This window comes from Juglans regia, chromosome 7, assembly GCF_001411555.2.
Source record: "Juglans regia cultivar Chandler chromosome 7, Walnut 2.0, whole genome shotgun sequence".
NCBI lineage: Eukaryota > Viridiplantae > Streptophyta > Magnoliopsida > Fagales > Juglandaceae > Juglans > Juglans regia.
In genome coordinates, this window is record NC_049907.1 from 38,873,328 (window position 1) to 38,892,618 (window position 19,291).

Genomic DNA, 19,291 nt, shown 5'->3' on the forward strand with positions numbered 1-19,291 from the left:
AATCCACATTAAGGTCGTTGTAATTTGAGGTATGATGAGTCGCAGCTGTATCAGGAAACCAGGAACTAATGTGTGAAGTGGGTGGGTACGCAGTGGTGAGGTTAGCTGAAAGGGAAGGGGGAGGGGCATTCTGGTAGCTCTGATTAAATCTGTGGTAACACACAAAGGCAGTATGCCCTAGCTTGCTACACACTTGACAAAGTGGGCGAGAGTCTGGTCGTTGTGGAGAAAATGAGGATGGAAAGCTGCCTCCCCCATGCCAACCACGAGAACCTTTGGACCCTTGGCCACGAGAAAAAGATTGACTAGAACCATGTCATTTCATTGTGGCGACATTAGCAAATATTGAGGAGCCACTAAGAAATGTTTGATGTTGATGAGCAAGCCTAGACTCGTGGTTTAGCAGGAAGCTATAAAGCACGGGTAGTTAGAGAAGTGACTAAAGCATCATACTCGGTTCCTAATCCTGCAATGAGATAAACCAAAAACTCAGATGGTGTTAAAGGCTGACCCGCAGCTCCTAAGGAAGCAGCTAAAGCTTTTGCTTTATGATAATACTTTCTAATAGAATCAGGACCCTTTTTCAAGGTCACTAACTGATAATGGGTTTGCATTGTGTGTGCAGATGATTGAGCAGCAAACAAAGAGTGCAGTGTAGTCCAAAATTCTTTCGAAGTGGAGCACTCAAGGACCTAAGCTAAGACCTATTCAAACATAGAAGAGTTAATTGTAGAGAGGATGCATTGATCCACTAACACCAATTGCTCATACTCAGAATTAGGGAGATTATCGATCATAGGAGATGACATTGGAGAAGAGCCATCCACATGACCCAATAGCTGGTTTCCCTTTAAAAAGGGAACCATCTAAGCTGTCCATAGAAGAAAGTTTTCTATGGTCAGTTTAATTGTTACAAAGTGATTCGCGGAGTTGAAGATAGAAGGATTAATGAAGTATTGACTTTGGGATGTGGAGATGGGTGAAGAATCTGAGGATGTCATTTGGCTATGTTGTAAAAACAGAGGAAAAAAAAAAGATACAAGTCAGTAGGCTCTGGATACCATAATGAGATCAATTCTCAGTATGCATATCAGATGCTTGACAGAATGTGTGAAAGAACTTTCATTCCTAATGTATTGTTTTCATTACATAGTTTCGACCCTTTTTACATCCATATATATATATAGACAATATTTACAGTAACTAATTTTTCACTTTTCTTGGATTTGTTGACACGTCCTTCCAGAATATTATCCTGAATTCTAGATGATTCTGTTTTCCTCTGTTGTGCATCTTTATTCTCTATTGTGATGCATGTAGTGCTGCTATTGCGTGTTCCTGCCCTATGTGGTGATCTCGTACTTGCCATGTGATCTTCCTTAACATAGCTTTATCTTTTGAGAATAACTTCTGGCAGGAGGCACCTATAATGTGTTGTTATCGGAAACCAAAAGAGAGGTGACACGTAAGCAACACATTATTCAAATTACACTCTGCGATATAGGGGATTTGCGTCATCCCTCCCTCTCTCGAGCCTCCCCTCCCCCTCTCGAGCCTCCCCTCCACCTCTCTTTCTGTTCACAAAACCTATGCTCCCTCTCTCTCTGCTCTCATTGAAGCCACTCAGATGCGTGTTGAAACCTCTGCTCCCTCTCAAAAGACAAACCCCTCACCCAAATTCGAGCGATTCTCTCACTCTCTCGATCCAAAACTTTGGGTCACGCTGCCTCTCTTGAGACCTACAAAAAAGACGTCGAGGTAGGGTTTTTTTGTAGGGTTTTTTTATTACTCCATCTCCATCTCCGTCTCTCTCATGATTTTATTTTTCAGAAATCACTAATTTTCGAAAGTTTTATTTTGTAGGGTTTTTTCATTGCTTGCTTGAAAAAACTTCAAAACCCTAACCCAAAATCCTTGACTCCACCGAATAATGAAGGTACGTAGTGAAATCTGAGTTGGATAGATTTGGATAGAAATCTAAGTTTGATAGATTTGGATAGAAATCTTAGTTGGAATAGAAATCTGAAGTCATTTAGATGGATAGAAATCTGATGTCATTTTGATGGATATAAATATGAGTTGGATTGAAATCTTGGATAAAAATCTGAGTTGAATAGATTTGGATAGAAATCTGAATTGGATAGAAATATAAATTTGAGTTAGAATAGAAATCTAAAGTCATTTAGATGGATAGAAATCTGAGTTGGGATCTTAGTGGGGTGAAGGGGTGAATCAAGTTGACATTAAATCTATGCATTTCATCAGTGATACTTGGATTAATTCTGCTGGTTTTTTCCGTGGTATTAATGTAGCTGTTATACCTTAGCACCATTTGAAAGTAGAAAGTGAGAGCAAAATGTAAAGTAGTTGTTTGTAAATGTAATTTTATTACTCCTTTCAGTCTGTTTGGACTATTTTCATGTGACTGTTTCAACTATTTTCGTACATTGTTTGGACTAAAATTGGGTCATCAAAGGTTGTAAAAAATGCTAGTTTACACCTTACTTTCTTAGTCTTGTTTAATTTTCAACTAATTGTTTTGATATGCTCGTTGTTATTGCCTTTCAAGTTTAACAACGGTGCTACTTCAAGTTTTTGGACTTCAAGAGATGAAGATTGGTTTGAGAGACCACTTTGTCACTGTTGGATTCCATCAAAGCTAAGGATTTATGCGAAAGATACTAGTTTTGGCAAATGGTTTTTCAATTGTCCAAAGTATAAGATGGACAAACAATGCAATTTTTTTTAATGGCTTGATTTTGAAATGGAACAAAAAATTTGTTGCAAAATGACATTAGAGTTAGCTAAAAGAATGAACGACAGGATCAATCAAGAACGTAAGTTCGCTGAAGAAGCAAAATTCAAAACTATGGAAAAGAAGTACAAGGAAACATTAAAAGTTTTATTCTTGTCATGGTTTTGTATTGTTTTGCTTTGTGTTGTAATTGCTTTAACTTTTGAACGATAATCATGTAGTAAAGACAGTTGGTTTATATGTAAGATGACCCTTTATTAATCATGTAGTAAGAACAGTTGGTTTATATCTACCATCTTATATATATAACAGCCATTTATTGTACTTCTTGTTGTAAATGTATTAAGATATGATAATCAATTAAAATCTTCAATGGCTTTAATATTTCTGCATTTCATTAAGCCAAAGGCTTTAACCCAAATGCTCATGGCCACTTAAGAATACTAGTCTGGAAGTAACATGGCCACTCAAGCTCATTCAAACAACAAACACCAACCAAAATCTCCACTTGAGCTAGATCAAGAACTAAATCAAATAAAAATCAAGAACTAAATCAAATAGTTTTCTTGCTTGATTTCTTGGTCCCAAACATCTAAGAAACATTAAAAAAACTGAAACATAAAAAAGAAAATCAAATAAGTTTTGGCATTTCTTGGTACAGTTGTTAAGCAAAAAACTTAAACAAAAAGAGACAAAACAAAACATCATAGGATTGAAGTGTAATTCCAACAACAGCAGCATTGGCCAAGACGCCACCACCAGTGGTTGAATTTCCAGAGGAATAGGGCTGGTGAATCAGTGAATTTCTAGACCTGTAATCAACAGTGAATTACACTTATGGGAGCAAAAAAAATCATCAAATTACAAATAAAGAATAATTTTCCAAACATGAATGCCCAAGTTAAACATTAAAAACAAAATCAATTTTGCCAATAAGAGTACCATCACATTCCATGCAAAGAAGTTGCACGCCCAAGTTAAACACCAACCTCATGTTTCTTGTTCAAGATCCACCCTTTGTGATATGTTATCATTTATATTTCCAGCATCCCTACATGAAAGACAAAAAAAGCATAAAAATAAAGTTATTAAATTAAAACATAAGGAAAAAATGATCTTTGTACTATACCCCAACGAAGGACAATTGTTCTTGGTATGACCTTCAATCTTACAAATGCTACAACGCATTTTCTTCACTGATGCAGTCTCTTCACTGATGCAGTCTCTCTCGAATTCTTTGCTCTCAAAGATTTTGGTCTTCCTTTCGTTGGCACCCGTTGAGGATCTTATAAAATTTTTGAGAAATTTGATATTACTTGTGATTTTAACATAGGGGATTCATTACGTGACATGTCTGCGACTTCTAAATTTTGTTCTTCAATGGTATCCATCAAAAGCAACTACTTGTGTACCTTGTCCAACGCAAGAGAAATGTGGTCCATTTTAAACCTTGATTGTGAGCCAAGTTCTGCAATATCGTAAAACTACATCATCAAATGGTTTTTTTCGCATTATCGGATGTTCATGTGTCGAAACATGGCAATCGGAATTTGGTATTTCACGAATAGCTTGACTCTTAGCGTTGATGGTCCATCTTTCAAGAACATAGTGATGTGGCAAACTATCTAAGTTTGATTTCTTCATGAAGACACATAGGATATGTCTATAAAGAATATCCAGAAACTCAAACATATGACATGTACATATGATATTGCTTCTCTACGGTCCACAGTCACATAATAAATACGTTTATCCTTACCCTTAGGTGCCACCTCATACATCTTACTTTCATCTTCAGTCTGAACTTTTGTTGTTTTGTACCTTTGGCAATTGAATAGCTCATCTTGAAAGATACTGAAAGACTTCCTTGTATACACTTTGGCTGCCCCTTCTTCAATTTCCCAACATGTTTTCAAAATCGGTCTAGTTGATTTCATTCTCACATCCTTCTCTTTCTCCATAAAATAATGTGCATCTAAGGCTTTCTCGTACTGATGCACAAAGTCACTCACCATCATGCTCGATTGCACATAATCCTTGTAAAATTTATTCATGCTCTCGCTCCTTTGCTTGGTTGACATACTGGCACAAAATGTGATTCGCAAGTAAGCTGGAACCCACTTCTCCCGTCGGTTGTAAAGATTTTGCAGCCAATCATTACCAACTAGACCATACTTCACTAATATGGTAACTCATTCATTCTCGAACTCATCAGATGTTATTGTATCATGGATACAATGATGGAACTCTTTTTTAAAGTTTGGAAACTTGTTATAGACATGTGCCAAATGTTCTGAAAATTTTTGAAAAATATGCCATAAGCACAACCGGTAAGTTATATTTTGGAGTACCTCTGCAATGGCCTTGGCCATAGTTTTGTCATTATCAGTAATAATGGTTGAAGGGGCACGCCCAAGCATTGCTTCCTGCCATGTTCTCAGTAACCATATATAGGATTCAACTATCTCATTGACTAACAACGCACAACCAAATATTATGGTTTAGTGATGATGATTAACTCTTGAGAACGGCACAAATGGTATCTTATAAATATTTGTCGAGTACGTCACATCAAACGTGACAACATTTATGAAATATTGATATGCAGACATTGATCTTGCATCTGCCCAAAAACAGCTTTCCATACACCCATTCTCATCGACTTGCATGAAGTACACAGACTCAGGTTCTTTACACTGTCGTTCAAGAAAGTATGCATACAACTTTTGTGCATCTCCTACTTCAAACAATTTTCTTCTTTCATTTTCCAAATAATTTTCTACGTCCTTTCCAATACAACCAATGTTAAAATCACCACCTACTTCTTTGCTTAACACATACATTATTTTCCTTGTCGTTACACCAGACTCATTCAAAGTGAGAATGAGATTTTTTTGCACGTGTGTCACTCTTCAATGTCCACGAAGCATACTAGTACTTGTTGGTGTGAGTAGCTCATGATTGTGTTCAGGCACGAACTTGCATACTATCCACCTTTCACCATGCTTTTTTATACACATTGTAGCTTTACACCCAATCTTTGTTTCAGCAGGTTCAGGAATTTGTCTTTTTTTTTTTTGTTTCAGACTTTCACGCATAAATCCCTCCATTGTACAAACATAGTGAATTCTAATTAATTTTTTTCCCCTCTCGATAATTGCGTATGTTTGGTCCTCATTGTAAAACATTTTCGTCTTGCATACGCCTTATAAAATGTTTGGGTGTCCTCAACTTCATCAAATTATTTCCCAATGAACGGTTAAAAAACTCCACTACTAGAAGTGAAATTGAAATTGACTCCATCTACATCTGCATCTCCATCTTCCACTTTCACTCTATCATCATCAATGTATCCCAAATTCACGACATCTCTTACATTCACATCACATTGATCTTCCACGGTTTCATCCTCAATAGTTTCATTTACACCTTCCGGACAGTTTCTAATCGTTAGTATCTCAACATCATCACTATCCAAACTCCACCCAAAATCCTTTATCCCAACATAAAACAATGTAATCAATATAGGATTCAGTCCCTAAAAAATTCTCATATAGCAATTTGTTTGGAAAATGAAATGTAATAAAAAAAAAACACTGACCATGTGAAATGCTTGGTTCGTCGTTGTGTAGACAACGAGAAATCAAAGCCAAAAATCCCAAAAATTATACAACAAAACACACTATTAGAAATTAGGGATTACAAAAAGAGACAGGAAGGAAATAATGATATAATATTAATACCCCAATAGGTGAGTTATTGTAATCTGTCGACGGTGAGGTGTAAGTGAAATCTTGTAATCGATGGTGAAGTGTAAGCGAAATTGGTCCAGGACTGACCATCGATTTAGTTCTTGATCAAATAACACGAAATCCGACAGAGGATTTTCGTGAGGGAGATCGATGGAGAGAGATCGAAGGGGAGAGAGAGAGAGAGAGAGAGAGAGAGAGAGAGAGAGAGAGAGAGAGAGAGAGAGAGAGAGAGAGAGAGTCGAGCGATCGAAGTAGAGAAAGGGAGAGTTGAGCGATCGAAGTAGAGAAAGGGAGAGTCGATCGAAGTAGAGAGAGGGACAATCGATCGAAGAAGAGAGAGAGGAAGAGTTTACCTGTATGCGTGAATCTGGGTGTTTCGAAGTAGAGAGAGAGAGACAGAGACTCGAGCAATCGAAGTAGAGAAAGGGACAGTCGATCGAAGTAGAGAGAGGTACAGTCGATTGAAGGAGAGAGAGGGAGAGTCCACCTGTATGTGTGAATCTGGATGTTTCGAAGTAGAGAGAGAAAGTCTTCCGTGAGCTATCGAAGGAGTGAGAGGAGATCTATTTCGAAGGAGAGAGAGGAGACTTTATCGGGAAGGAGAAATACATGGATCCCCTGTATGCGTCCCCATTATCACAATGTCACTTCTCTATTGGTCTCTAATAAATACATATTATAGGTGTTTCCGTTCGGAAGCGTTTCTCTTATCTTTTACGTACGGAGCATACAAATATAATTATAGTTGGGATTGTGTTGCTGTCAAGCCCATAGAGAGTCAATAGCCCGATCCAAGAGTAGGCTGCAGATGGCAAGCAACCCAACCTGTCGGCCACAAAGTAGATGGGGGAGCTGGCCAGTAAACACACCATCTGTAGCAACATGCCGCTGCCCGAAGACAGCTTGAAATTAGACAAGTGTAATAGTCGTGAAAATTTTTGTAAAAATAAATTATTAAATTAACGTGCTTTGTGTGATATATTAAATTAATTTTATCATCAAAATAAATTTAAAAATTTGACGTACTATATATTAATGGATGCAATGATCATAAAGATCGCACATATATATATATATATATATATAAATATATAATATGCAGCTAGCTAGCTAGTCATCTAATCTCCAATATTATGAGATCCCGGAGCTAGCTTTATATATCATTTGCAAAACTTGCAGGCAGGGCCTCATGAAGAAAATTATTATTTGAATGTTGGGTCAGAGCTTTATGATCATGAGGTCCAGATTGTCTCATATTATTCTTGTAAACGTGATTATGATATGTTTTATCAAAGCTGCTAGCTAACTATATATATATATATATATCAGCCTAATACTTAAAAGAGTCTATAACTGTTACTGTTTATTACTGTTCATCGTGAACAATAAATCTAAATCAGCTGTTCTTTTTTTTTTTCATATCTTGTTACTGTTCATCGACAGTATGATGAACAGTAATAAACAATAAATATATTTTTTTTAAATTTTATTTTATCCGTATGAATGCTAATGTGCGACGTAATACCGCAATCGTGCGTAGGGAATGAGAGAGAGGGAGAAAGAAGAAGTGGAAAAAATATTAATTTTTGAGTTTTAAATGATCAATAAAGAAGCTATTTTTTTTTTCTTCGCATGTTTTTTTCGCATATCTTATTACTGTTTATTATATCATACACTAAAAATCAACTTTAATTTATAAAATACTAATTTTTTATCATTAAATAAATGATGAAATTTTACTGTGCATTTTTAAGAGAAAAAAACTATATAATTAATTTAAATTTTTAATATAATTTAAATTTCATAATAAATGATGAACATAAATAAATAATAATTTTATTCTTATACATTAGACTATTTTAATATTTGAAATTACACTTTATTTTTTTCTTCAATTTGACAGATGTGGCAAACGTGCTTTTTTTTATCAATTAGAAAATCTTACGCCATACAGGATTTTACACAAGTACCACTAATTTCAAAATAACCAAGCCATTTATAAAATACTAATATTTCATCATTAAATAAATAATGAAATTTTGTTAAATATTTTTAAAAAATTATAATTATATAAATAATTAGAGTTTTAACATAATTTAAATATGATAATATTCTTAATTAACTAAAGAGAACTGTTACAACTAATAAAAAAGTAACCTGAAAATATGTCATGAATGTGTATTTTATTTTTTTTATTTTTCTTTTCTTTTTTTCATGTATTTTTTTAATCATCATAAACATTTTTAAAAAAATAAAAAATTTACGACATCATTGGGTCAAGAGGGAATTGACAATCTATTTCTTCCCAAACAAAATTATTGAGTTCGAGAAAGAGATTAATAGATTCTTAAGTTTTCAGAAACTTTTATATATTTTTTAATTTGTTAATCTAATCATTATAATTTTCTTAAATATAAATTTTTTAAATTTTAAAACAAAAACTACATTAAAAAATTATATTCCAATAATATTTTAACTTTTAAAATATTTTTATTTTAACTTTTTTTCTCTCATTTTCTAAAATCAAATAAAATATCTTAATCCAAATAATTTTATATATTACTATTCACAAACCATATCACTACTATTAATACATCGATCCAAATCATATCTAAAGATATGATGTCTACGTGTGTTGTTTTTTGAAGAACGAGGCTGCTGCTGGTACATTAAAATTTTTAAGTTTTAAATCAAACCCTTCATTTTACTACTTCTCATTTTTTTTCTTCGGTTGGATTGCTTCGATTTATGCAGTGAAGTACTATCACTATCATAAAAATTCTCCACATCTCTTTTCACTTGTTAGGTGCAGAAATTGAATTCATAAAAAATTTTCTATATACTACTTATTTTACTTATGATTACATTTTTTTTTAACCCAAAACATATTTATATTTTATAAAATAAGTTATTTTTCAACCGGGCAAATGTGTCTTGCACATTGCCCAACCTCTAGTATATATATATGATCTGCAGCTACTTGCATGCAAGAAAATGCAATATTTTACTCCAACCCTGCTGCATGGAAGTGATCATTATATGGAAATAAGTAAAGAAAGGTGATCATAAGCAAATTTTAGTTCTTAATATATAATCCATGTACGGTGGGGTCATGTGCGTTCAACTATATATATTCACGTGAAAATATATCCACTTTATAATAATTACTAGGAGCAAAGGAAGCTCTAACTTTATGATCACTTTTACCACCAAAAAGATCACGAGTAGTGGCCTTGTTTCGATTCCACGTTTCAAGGAGCCAAATACACGTACGTGCATCCTATCTAGAAGGTGTATATAATGGATCATACCCTTGTTACTTCTCATCACTTATTTATTTTTTTTTATTTCTTTTATTTCTTTTTTTAATGATTAAAAAAGTGACAGTTAGTGAAACTGTTTATTTTTTAATTTTTTTTAATAATTAAGAATGTTAAAAATACCTAAAAAAATAATTAAAAACATAAAAAATTTAAATAGACTATAAAATAATAGTAGAAAGACCTATCATTATCGATGTATAATATAGAGTTGGTTGAGAGTCATGATAGCCATGACTGGATGCCTTTTTGCCTGTGAGAAAGAGTGTGGGGAATGTTGACTTAAAATATTATTTTTAATATTATTATTATTTAAAAATTTTAAAAATTAAATTATTTATTATATTTTATATAAAAATTTAATAAAATTATAATGATATGATAAAATGAAATGAAATGCTTTTATTATTTAAACGGACCTATTGTGTAATTCTTTAAAAAAAAAGTAAAGTTTATAATTAAAAAATTAATTTTAATCCCTAACTCGCACCAGCAACATCAGACAGACACCACTTCGATCATCCACAGTCCACGCCGTCGTAGACTAGCTCGCAGCTTGACCCTTGGGTTTGTTTCTCCACGTCGTCGCGGATTCGCAACTCCTACTGCTCGTGTTCCTCGAACTCGAAGCCTCGATTTTTGTTCTGTAATTTTCTTTTCTGCTGAAAACGTGTTTTATCTGGGCCCCGTAAGTTATTTAGGTCTTGGATATGATAGTTCATTTTATTTTATTTTATTATTATAATTTTTTTAAATTTTTATATAAAATATAATAAATAATTTATTTTTTAAAAATTTTAAAATAATAATAATATTAAAAAATAATATTTTATTTTATTTATTTCAAATTATCTCATCTCATCTCATCTCACTATCCAACAAAAAATATTTTTCTTAGAATACACTTGTATCAATGCTGGAAATTAACATTTTTCTTAAGGGGTGTCTCGAATACAATAATAGTAGTGAAAATATAGCATGATAACTGTCCATATGTCATTACACTGGTATGTGATTCATGCCATTTTGCCCAGAGTACCAAAAATTGTTTTTAATTCTTAATTATTATTTTTTAACAATTGGATTGAGAATTTAGACAAATTTTACATATATATATATATATATATATATGTGTGTGTGTGTTTTAAGACTTACATTAAAAAGTATTATTGAGTTTCTCAGTATGTATATTTTTAAGATTTATATTGATATTATTTTATAATATAATTTTTATATATATAATTTATTAATTTAATGTCTACTCCGAAACTGTATACCGAAATATACTGTTTCAGTGCCTCAATCGGAACTGTCACGGGAATGAATTTCAAAACTTTGCTATTACCATTAAAAATACATAATTCAAACAAATGATGTCACGTGTCATTTCTAAGTTTTCTTAAAGTATTTTTATATTTTTATTATATAAAAATGTCTAAAATTAAATAAACTGACACACGGTGCCTCCGGATTTGATCATGTTTCATTTATTAACGGTGATGGAAGGCAATTCTAAGAAGATAAGTGTTATATTTACACACAAATCTTATAAAATGAAGTTTACACATTCACGCGTCTTAATGTAATTCGTCATATTTATTTATAATATAAATAATTTTACACTCTAATGAATTATATTAAGTCACACGTAAGACTGTTCATCCGAGTCAAATTTTTTTCAGTCTAGTCCAGAACTCGAAAAACCGAACTTCAATTTCGAGTTCCAGGCTAGAACCCTAGTTGCAAAATCTTGGTACAGCTAAGTCAGAACCCGAGTTTACAATCCGATATCTTTTTTTTGTCAGTTTGAATATTTTGATGTTTTCATAAATTAATAGTGTGATCCTTACCACTCAACTTAGTCCGAATCCTCCATCTTCTAAAGACAAGGTTTTTTATGACTCGTTTGGATTGAGAAATCTCAATTCATCACATTTTATTATTAAATTTTTTTTTAATTTTTACATAAAATATAATAAATAATTTAATTTTTTTAAAATTTTAATTCAACTTTTACATTTCTCAAAATAATAATAATATTAAAAAATAATATTTTATTCAATTTCAAAAATCAAGTCATTATGTTCTATGGGTACCTAAATCATGCTTTTATCTGTTTTATTATCATCATTATTATTATTATTATTATTATTATTATTATTATTATATTATTATTTTTATCGAGCCGGGTGTTATCATCATACGGTGAAAATTTTGTACTCTATTATTTACTAATTTCAACTCATCTCAATTTATCATTATATTTTTTTCAAATTTTAATGTAAAATATAATAAACAATTCAATTTTTTCAAATTTTAAAATAATAATAATATTAAAAAATAATATTCTAATAATATTCAACTCAACTCAACTCAATTCAATATACAAACACAACATATTCCAGGTTCTTTTGCGCCGACACTGCCGAATGCTCTTCCTCCGTATCAGGAATGAAATGCTCAACCATCTGCACCAAATCAGCCGAGCACAAACCTGAAACCTTGGCAAAAGACTCCACAAGATTTTTTGGTCTTTACGTATGCTAAAAGTTGATTGAATGTACTCTTCTTTTAATTTTAGAAGAGTTTAATTTCTGTAAACATCAAAACTTCTAACTTAAAAATAAAAAAATAAAAAAATGGAATTCAGAATTTGGATTTTAAAAAGCCCGTATTCATCCAGTCAGGTTCTAGCCAGAGTCTGACTCCGACTAACCCGATATGGATTTCGGCTTGGGTTTAAAACTCGAGTTTCAATCTGGGTATAACCGAATTCCTGAACTAGAACCTGAATAATCAGTCATAGTCACAGCAGATTGTAGATTTTTTTTATGTAGGATTTGTGCGTGGACAAAATATTTCTCTTCTAATGGGATAATGCTAGAAGTTTCAAACCACAAGAGAGGAGTTGTTAAAAAAATGTACATGGTCCTAAATCTAAATCGGACATAGCTTAGAGCATTCACATTCGATTTCTTAAATTTTTTGCCTAAATTTTAACTAAAAAAGACACTCTTTATAATTTTATCTTAAATTTTACTTATCTTTAAAAAAACATTCTACATCTCATTCCATATCATTTCTCTATTCTATTAAAATAATATTCTTCTATTATTTCTTTATTACTTTTTTCTCTCACTTCCATTTACAAACTTAACTACTCAATATTTTTTCTTATGTTTTGAACTATTACTGTAGTAAATATTTTAAACAAAAATTTAAATTATTTTTTTATGGTTATGATAATATTTTTTATTTTTTTTAATTTTAGTAATTATTTAAATTATTTTTAAAATTATTATTTAAAACTATAATAAATATGAGTATGAGAGAAAATACAGATAATTAGAAGAAGAATTTATTTTATTTATTAGAATAAAATATTGATAAAAGATTATTTAGGAGATAAATAATCATTCCTTATATTTGAGGAACAATTGTTCATCCCCTAAATCAAAATCTTAAAATAGGAAATGGGATAGGAGAGAGTTTTTCAATTTTTTCCTATAATTTAGGGATAATAGTGAAATAGGGCATGAGATGTAAATGCTCCAATAATGTCCCATCAAAATTTTATTTGATTAAAAAAAAAAAAAAAAAAAGTAAAAAGGCCACTTGGATGAGAGGTGGCGAAACCTGAAACCACTTGGCTGGCATGCAAATAATGTCGTCGAGGTGCTAATATTAGTACATAACTCATCTATGTATTTGGTAGACAAAGTCACAAAACGTGCCTTTCACATTATTTATCACGAAAAGGAAAGGCAGAATTGAATCCACTAATAACAAGCACTCGACAACCTTACCATTTTCGTTTTTTCCGCCACCAGCTCTGAATGTTTCTAGTTAATTGACTAGCCTTTTGTCGTTTTGTTATATATGTGGATCATAAAACATCTTAAACCCTTAATGGAAGATTTTATAAACAATAGCTAGGAATTTACATGATGACCCTTCAATTATTATATATCTACTTTCCTCTTCAAATTACACCTTCAATCTTATCATAAAACAATAAAATATTTCAACTGGTGGACTCGTGTAAACTCGAGAACCTTATCATATAGTACTCTGTATTCCAAAGTGCCTATTTGTGAATACAATTACTCTTATATATTTTTAAACTATTTTATTATTATTGACAGATGATCAGAGATATTCTTAACATTTAAACGGAGTTTAAAAATCACAAAAAAATTGTCAATTTATTTTCCAAGGCCACTTAGCGAGCGAGAAGTCTAACATCCTAATCTTTTTAAGGCTAAAAATTTTTGTCACTTGATTACTAATTTTGAGGGATCAACTAGTCTAAACTGCATGAGGTTGACCCGACTAATTTGTTTATATGGTACATCCTTTCTCGTAATGATCTAACAATATCCACAGTACAAACCTTCAAGACATCTTAAAGATCATCCCTTGAGTAAGATTATAGTGGCTGTTTTATCCTTGAGTTTTAATTGAACTATAAAAAATACCTCATGCACCTAGCTAATATGATATGCGTGAGTTTCAATTGTTCACAATTGTTTAAATTGTGAATAATCCCCCGACCTTTCTATTGCAAAGAATAGAATAACTGCGTTTGGATGTTGAACTGAGTTGAATTGAGTTTAATTGATATGATAAAATATTGTTAGAATATTATTTTTTAATATTATTATTATTTTAGAATTTAAAAAAGTTGAATTATTTATTATATCTTATGTTGGAATTTATAAAAGTTATAATGATGAATTGAGATGAATTGATGATCCAAAAGTATCAATGATGAGTTGAAAAAGTTGTGATCGAAGATCTTCCAAAATCGAAGTCCTATGATTGAAACTCTAATAAACCTTAGAACACCCATTCAAGTATTCATGTTCTGTCATAAACTACTCCAAAGATTGTTATAACTCAATTTTGTCTGTGCCATCTCCATCAACTAGACTTCAAAGAGTAGATACGTACGTTGTGTTTCCTTTTTATAAAAATTGATCAGTTTTTCAAAATTTTAAAATACCTTATTTATTTTAAAAGAAATTATTTATACCAGTCTCAAATAGACAAACTCAATACAATGTCTTGTAAAAAAAAAAAAAAACGTATTATTTATTAGTGAGATCTACTTTTTTTACAAATAAATTATATGTGATTTGTCTATTTGAAGCCTATACCTAGATTACTCTTATTTTAAATACCCAAAGTTGATTTGAATTCTCAAAAAGTTTAGATCGATTTATAAAGTATTCTTAATACTATGAATGTTGCAAATGTATTGATGCATGCGGCAGAGAGTGACGAAGGAAGTGAGAAAATGTTTCATAAATTATAATAATTTACTGTAATTGAAATAAATTTATTAACAGAATAATTTACATACAATAACTTTTGTATACTTGTTGCGCTAACTATTAATGTGATTGATTACATCAACTTTTTTTAATATGCAGTCAATTATATTACTAGAGTGCATAAAAGAATACGTAAAGTGATTGCATATAGAATTTTTATTATTAAAAAAAGTGTCTGCAATTCTCGATAGTGAGAAGAAGAGAAATGATTCGATTAAGAGCTCGTTTGGATATAGAAATCATATCATCTCATTTCATCTTAATATTACTATTTTTTTAAATTTATACATAAAATATAATAAATAATTTAATTTTTTTAAATCTTAAAATAATAATAATATTAAAAAAATAATATTTTATTCAATTCATCTCATCTCATCTCATCTCATCATCCAAACAAGTCTTAACTCGAATGGCTGTTATATGAATTCAAATTATCCAAACCACACTCTATTATGGAAAGAATAAAGCTAGTTTGCCGCTCCAAATTGACCGTCCCATTTGATCACTCAGTTTTTTTTTTTTTATTTAATAATAAAGGAAGTTAGTTTAAATGTATTTATATTTTTTTTTATTTTTTAAAAATATTTAAATACATTTGAAAAATATGAAAAAAAATAAAAAATAAAATTGTTTTTGCAGCTATCGGTAGTATAGGGGGCTATACTGGACGGCAGAATTTCCTGACTCTTATCAAAATCCGACAATAATTGACTCGTTGATAGCCCAAACTTGAACGACCCGATCCACCCGGAGACATCAAGCTTAGCTATAAGTTGCCCCCACATACCACTGGCAATCTCTCAGACGCACAGGTACGCAAGAGTTCGTCTGAAATGGCAGAAAGCAAAGTGAGCATAGCGAATCGGTTGCTGGCGGTGAAGCGCAATTCCGGCAAGTCTTACAGTCAGGTAGCGGTGGAGACGGGCCTCACCAACGTCTACGTTGCCCAGCTCCTCAGACGCCAAGCCCAGCTGAAGCCCGAAACAGCCCCTAAACTAAAGGCAGCGCTGCCCGAACTTACCGAAGACCTCCTTCAGGAGATGATGAGGCCGCCCATGCGCTCCTACGACCCCAATTTGATTCAAGAACCCACTATCTACAGGTTTGTCTCCTCCCCAAGTTGTCACTCCTCATCTTCTTCGATACTTCCTTTTCCTTTTCTGAGTGAAGTTTTTTCTTTTTATTTGGGGTGCTTTTTTAATCTAATTTTTCGATTCCTCAGGTTGAATGAAGCGGTTATGCATTTTGGTGAGAGCATCAAGGAGATTATCAACGAGGAGTTTGGTGATGGCATGTGAGTTTTAATCGATATTCGAAATTTGATTCTTTAATCGATATTCGAATATTTATGAGGTTTTGTTACATTAAATGGGATGGTGGTGGTCTAGCTTGAATCTCTTTTCCCAATGATATTTGGAATGGTATTGTTAATCTGATACTGGCAGTAGGTATATGGTAACATGCCAAACGCAGAAAAATGACATTGACTCATTTTCTGGTGAATTGAACATCTTGGCCTGGAAAATTTAACTGTTGGTCATTTGATTGTTAACTTTATAATTCAATTTTCTAATTTTTGTGTAGCATGTCAGCTATTGATTTCTTTTGCTCAGTCGAGAAAGTTAAAGGCGTGGATGGGAAGGATCGCGTGGTTCTGACATTTGATGGGAAGTACTTGCCTCACTCTGAGCAGGTCAGTTGGCTTCAATGCCTTATTCTATTTTGTATCCTGTGGGCTTAGAATCAATGGTAGAATAATTATAGTAAAAGAGGGGTAAAACCACAAGCATTTGCCGTAGTTGATGAGCATTACTGCATTAGGAATCAAAAGCCAATATTCCTATAGTTTGTTGTGGTCGGACATGCCTACTTTCAATTCCAGTTGTCGCAAATCCAATGTAAAACCAACCTCGGTACTATTGAACGATCTTACTCAGCTTGACGTGGTACTCTGCTCACATAATAGGTGAGCAATTTCTTGCTCATGAACAAAGAAATACAGCTTCCTTGAAGTCAGGCCAGTAAAGTTGGTGATTTTATGGACTCCTCTTTGAAAAAAACTATAGGCCAACTGCTGAGGTTGACCCTGTTCAAGTTGTCTGTTACTTTTTCAGCACTTTTCATCTTGTTCTCAAATTGGGCCAAAAGCAGCGAAACACACTGGATTTGCTGATTTCATAGTATGATCTAAGATATGGTTATTGCCTAGCTTGTGCTGTTAAAAACTTAAAAGCAGCTGCCGACCGCATCTCCTCTGTGGGAGATTACTTGGATGAGGGTGCATATTCAAATCTATCCAATTTCTGGAAGTTCCTTCAAGCACATAGTGCCAATTTCCATGTTCTATTTTGGTTGTATTTTCTTTATACGTAACAGTTCTCCCATGGGGCTTCTGATGCAAATTTTCCGGTATAACAACTGCTTCATGCCTATTGCCAAGTGATTTATTTTCTTTATCTTGTTAGTGAAAGTTATAGCTAACCTTTCAAAAAAAGAGTTAAGAGAGAGCTATAGTTATGCAATAGAATCTCACAATCTTGCTGAAATATTCAATTGTTCCTGCACTTCCTCCTGTATTATTGGCAACTGCTTTTCTCTGTATGGTTGGAGGTTCCATTCTGTAGATTCCTCTTAATCCTACTTGCCCCCCTTTGGGCACCAAGGTCTTATGACGTGGATGGTGTGAGTTTATGAAGCTACAAGGGTGTTATAACAAGTCCTGATAAATTTAAAAATAAAAAGAGCTCGAGTATCTGGGAATTAATGAATATTATACATGAATGCCTATTTTCTTTGAAGTGGGAAATGAATCTGCTGCACTTTTCTCAGCGTATCTATCATCCTTGGCACATATACCTAAAAAATCCTTTAGGCAATTCGCATGCTTTGTAGTCCTTGGAGTCTAGGAACGCGTATTCTATAGTGATGGTCGGATTTCTGCAAGTCTTTCTAATTGCTTTTGCTTTTGGACAGAAATCGGAGCACATGATTTCGAGGCTGAGACTACAGTGAAGTTTATGAATACTCCCCCGAGGGCCGACTTCTGGATCAGTTAATGTTGCAACTTCATGTCTACAAGACTAAATCACCTTGTGTCACTAAACGCCTAAAATCTAGCTGCAGTTGCAAGTGCCTTCGGGCCTTGTTGAATAATGACTGCTCAACGCTTTGTACCTGTATTGCTTATTTTCCTTATTACTGCCTCCGGGCTTTGCTGGATAATGACTACTGCTCAATGCTTTGTTCTTGTATTGCTATGTCACTTCTATTTTCTTTCATGTATCAAACATATTACGTTATTTTCGATTTCTGTTTCAAGATCGTTGTGTAATGAATTATTCAATTAGAATGTTAATGCATATATGATGCATGATTCTCAAGTCTCAAGGAATTGAGTCAGTTGGTCAACTGATGCGCCTTTTAACTAGAACAGGTTTACCATTTCTAAAGGGGGTAGAGTTCATCAATTCTCTTCTTTTTCTCCCCACTGGGTGACTCTATATTCCTCCCCTGGTGGAAAAACGTGGAGGGTGAGATTGTTGCTTTCGATTCGCAGAGGCTGCTGTTGGAGAAAGAAAACCCAGTTGAGGAAGGGTTTAGGGTAGTGTTGAATAAGGAAAAACCAAAAATAGAAAATCTATGATAAGCGTTCAATTGATTCTAATATGAGGAACGTATTATCAAAATATGGAATAAATGTAATTTTAAAAAAAAAAAAACATATCCATTTTTTGAGAATGTGTGATTCCTGTGATTTTTTTTCGTTTAAGTGTATCGTGAATTATAGTCTCCGGATGCTTAAAAAGCAAACACTTATTAAGTAATATACACCAATCGAGTTTGAGATTGACCGATAAATAAACGGAAGAACAAAAGATCAAGCAATGTTGGGGACATCTTATCTAGTTTATTTTTAAGTATTAAAAAATCCCCTATTCTCCTAATAAAGTTTTCTGAAAGAGAAACGTAACAATGAAGCCTTACACCACACATCTTTATTTAACCAACATGTAATTTGTCATTTTTGTCATTCTATTTAAATACATATATATTTAAGCATTAAGTTAGAAGAGTAAAAATAATAAAATTACATGTCAATTAGATAAAAGTATGTGGTGTAAAACT

General features: G+C 32.6%; 1 protein-coding gene across 1 annotated transcript; it reads left to right on the forward strand.

Moving 5' to 3' along the window:
* The first annotated feature begins 15,828 nt into the window (after positions 1–15,828).
* On the forward strand, positions 15,829–18,549 carry LOC108991204 (cyanate hydratase). The gene is made up of 4 exons (XM_018965373.2): positions 15,829–16,268; positions 16,389–16,460; positions 16,751–16,859; positions 18,140–18,549. Exons 1-4 carry the CDS (start codon positions 16,000–16,002, stop codon positions 18,176–18,178), a joined length of 489 nt encoding a protein of 162 aa, XP_018820918.1. The 5' UTR covers positions 15,829–15,999; the 3' UTR covers positions 18,179–18,549.
* The last annotated feature ends 742 nt before the right edge of the window (positions 18,550–19,291 follow it).